The 3,096-nt window shown below is 53.5% G+C and overlaps 1 protein-coding gene across 1 annotated transcript; it reads left to right on the top strand.

The window, feature by feature from the left end:
- Positions 1 to 302: 302 nt before the first annotated feature.
- LOC136993026 (olfactory receptor 14J1-like) lies at positions 303 to 1,094 on the top strand (the record flags this gene model as incomplete). Its single annotated transcript, XM_067303044.1, has 1 exon — positions 303 to 1,094. A coding segment is annotated over one exon (792 nt), but the record flags the coding sequence as incomplete, so codon positions are not given.
- Positions 1,095 to 3,096: the final 2,002 nt, after the last annotated feature.

Genomic DNA, 3,096 nt, shown 5'->3' with positions numbered 1-3,096 from the left:
AAGAAAGAAGCAATGTGGAATTTTTAATAAGAAATGGAATGTTTTATTAATGTATTTATTTTCCTTTCAAAGTCTTTCCTAACTTGTCCCTGTCTTTTTCTCCTTGGACAGTCCCCCATGTGCAGTGGAAGCCAATGTCCAATGGCAGCTCCGTCAACGAGTTCCTCCTCCTGGCGTTCGCAGACACACAGGAGCTGCAGCTGTTGCACTTCTCGCTCTTCCTGGGCATCTACCTGGCTGCCCTCCTGGGCAACGGCCTCATCATCACAGCCGTAGCCTGCGACCACCACCTCCACACCCCCATGTACTTCTTCCTCCTCAACCTCTCCCTCCTTGACCTTGGCACCATCTCCACCACTGTCCCCAAATCCATGGCCAATTCCCTGTGGGACGCCAGGGCCATCTTCTACTCAGGATGTGCTGCCCAGGTCTTTTTCTTCTTTTTCTTCATTTCAGCAGAATTTTATCTCCTCACTGTCATGGCCTATGACCGCTTTATTGCCATCTGCAAACCCCTGCACTATGGGACCCTCATGGGCAGCAGAGCTTGTGTCAGAATGGCAGCAGCTGTCTGGGCCAGTGGTTTTCTCAATGCTGCCCTGCACACTGCTAACACATTTTCCATACCACTCTGCCAAGGCAACAGAGTGGACCAGTTCTTCTGTGAAATCCCCCAGATCCTCAAGCTCTCCTGCTCAGACTCCTACCAAAGGGAAGTTGGGCTTATTGCATTTAGTGCTTCTGTAATATTTGGATGTTTCATTTTCATTGTGCTGTCCTACGTGCAGATCTTTACTGCTGTGCTGAGGATCCCCTCTGAGCAGGGACGAAACAAAGCCTTTTCCACGTGCCTCCCTCACCTGGCTGTGGTCTCCCTGTTTGTCAGCACTATCATCTTTGCCTACCTGAAGCCCCCCTCCATCTCCTCCCCAGCTATGGATCTGGTGGTAACTGTTCTGTACGCAGTGGTGCCTCCAACTCTGAACCCTCTCATCTATAGCATGAGGAACAAGGAGCTCAAAGATGCCCTGAGGAAAGTGATTTCATGGACATTTTCCAGCAGTGGTAACATTGCCTTTTTTCTCCACAAATGACTCCCGTTATGTCCCCTACCAGGACTGAGCTTTGATTGTTCACTTTATTTGTATTATTACTTTTATTACTGATGTTATTATTATTTGTCACCATGTTGCTACACAAATACTTGGATTCATTCCACCTTCAATGAGACTGCTCTGTCTCACCTGGTGCCTATATAAAGTTGTGTCTAACACTGGGTCAGAGCTGACTCCCTCACAGTATCTCCGTAATAAAGTAGGTTCTTCCAGGTGCAGTACCTGAAGGCTGGGCTCTTCCTCCAAAGATGCTCTCCCTTTTGCCATGTCCCCAGCACATTTCCTTGAGACAATCTCGCCACCCCAAATGCTGGTCCTTACCCCAAACGTCATCCCCAGAGAAGGGTCCACGCCCAGCTGGAGGACTGGATGTCCAGCTGTGAGGCCTGGGAGGACGAGCCCTCTGCTGGGTCCTCTGCAGGGCTGGCAGGGAGCATGCAGAGGAGATGCTGGAGCCATATGTTGGGCCTGTAGACCATCCTCCTCCCATGGGGGGGCCTCAAAGGTGGTCTGTCAGAACACAGATGCAAGCCAGCTTGTTGCTGCATGACCAGAGGGGAGAAACTGCCCCAGGAAACTCCTCACACACCCAGTCTCTTGTATCAGTCATTTCCAGCACTAGCCATTCCCCACGGTCCTGGTAAGGGGTGAACTTTGAATGTGACCAGCTCCATCTGCCTTCTGGCCTCAGCACCTGTATGGGCGGGATGGCCATCCCTGCCTGGCCTCTCTGTGCACTCCAGACCTCAGCAGTCCCTGGAGCATGGCCTTCTGCTAACCCCAGGGGGACAGGACCAGGGCTGGACAGGGGCTGGGGGGTGGTGGGAGGCTGCTAGGCAGGAGGGCTGTGGGAGACGGGGCACCAAGGGCTGTCATGGGGACCATGCTGGGGGGATGTTTCCCCACCCCACAACACACCCTGTCCTGTGTGGTGCCTGCGCAGTGGGGCTGTGGGGCTGTGTGCAAGGCAGCAGGGCTGGGCCAGTGGAGGGATGAGGTGCTGATGGGAGCCACGACACTCCAGAACCTCCTGACAGTCATGGAGGGGACTCACTGCTGCTAGCAGGGTTGCGGGTTTCTCAAGGGCTACAGTCACCAGCACCACCTGCCAGGACTCCCAGACCAAGCACAGATGGTTGGTGCCCAGCACTGCAGCTCACAGTGCCCCTTGTTCTGTGTCACTGTCCTCTCTCAGAAGCACTGTCAGGTGCATCACTCCCTGCGCAGGTGTGGAAAGGAGCTGCTGGAGGTCTTCTCTTCTCATGCCTGCTGCCCTTGGCCACGCCCTGGCATTGGCCCACAGGTTCTGCCCTGGGTCATGTTATGTCTCTGTGTGTTCTCCTCTGAGGCCACGTAGGGACCTGAAGCACATAGCTCTGCTTGGAGCTGGCCACCACAGACAGCCTGCGTGGTCCCAGGAGATCCCAGCAAGGCTGTGCTTGGAGGTGAGGCTGTGATTGCCCTCAGTCAAAGTCAGTGGCATGACCTGGCTGGGGTCGAAGGGGAGGAAAGGACAAGAGACAACAAGGAGAAGATGCAGTAAGGGAAATTTCAAATGAGTTGAAGGAAAAAATAAAGAAATGACCATGGTAGTTGAGTAGCACTGGGGCAGGGGACAGGAAATCTTATAAAAACTCTCCTGGAGAAAGCACCTACCAACCTGATCTAAAACTGTCAAGTTAGCCCAGCTCAGAGCAGATCATGCTGTGGGAGATCTCTGGTGGTCCCTCCCAACTAAGATGCTCTAGGAGAAAAGGGCTGGAAGGCAGAGTGAGGGGCAGGGGACAGTGTTGTGGGGCTGAGGCCTTGCAGGCATTTGTACTGCCTGGTCAAGCCTGTCCTCAGAGTGACACAGTGAGTGAGTTCATCCTCAAAAGGAGTCTCTGCTCCATGGACAACAGGAGTCAAAGCAGTGCCGGGAGACTGCAGAAATGTTCTCAGGAACACACCAGGCATTCAGGCCCTTTGACTGCTGAGGTGT

The sequence above is a fragment of the Apteryx mantelli genome, chromosome 11, assembly GCF_036417845.1.
Source record: "Apteryx mantelli isolate bAptMan1 chromosome 11, bAptMan1.hap1, whole genome shotgun sequence".
Taxonomy (NCBI): Eukaryota; Metazoa; Chordata; class Aves; order Apterygiformes; family Apterygidae; genus Apteryx; species Apteryx mantelli.
Note: the sequence above shows the minus strand (reverse complement) of the source record. Positions and strands in the feature narration are given on the sequence as shown.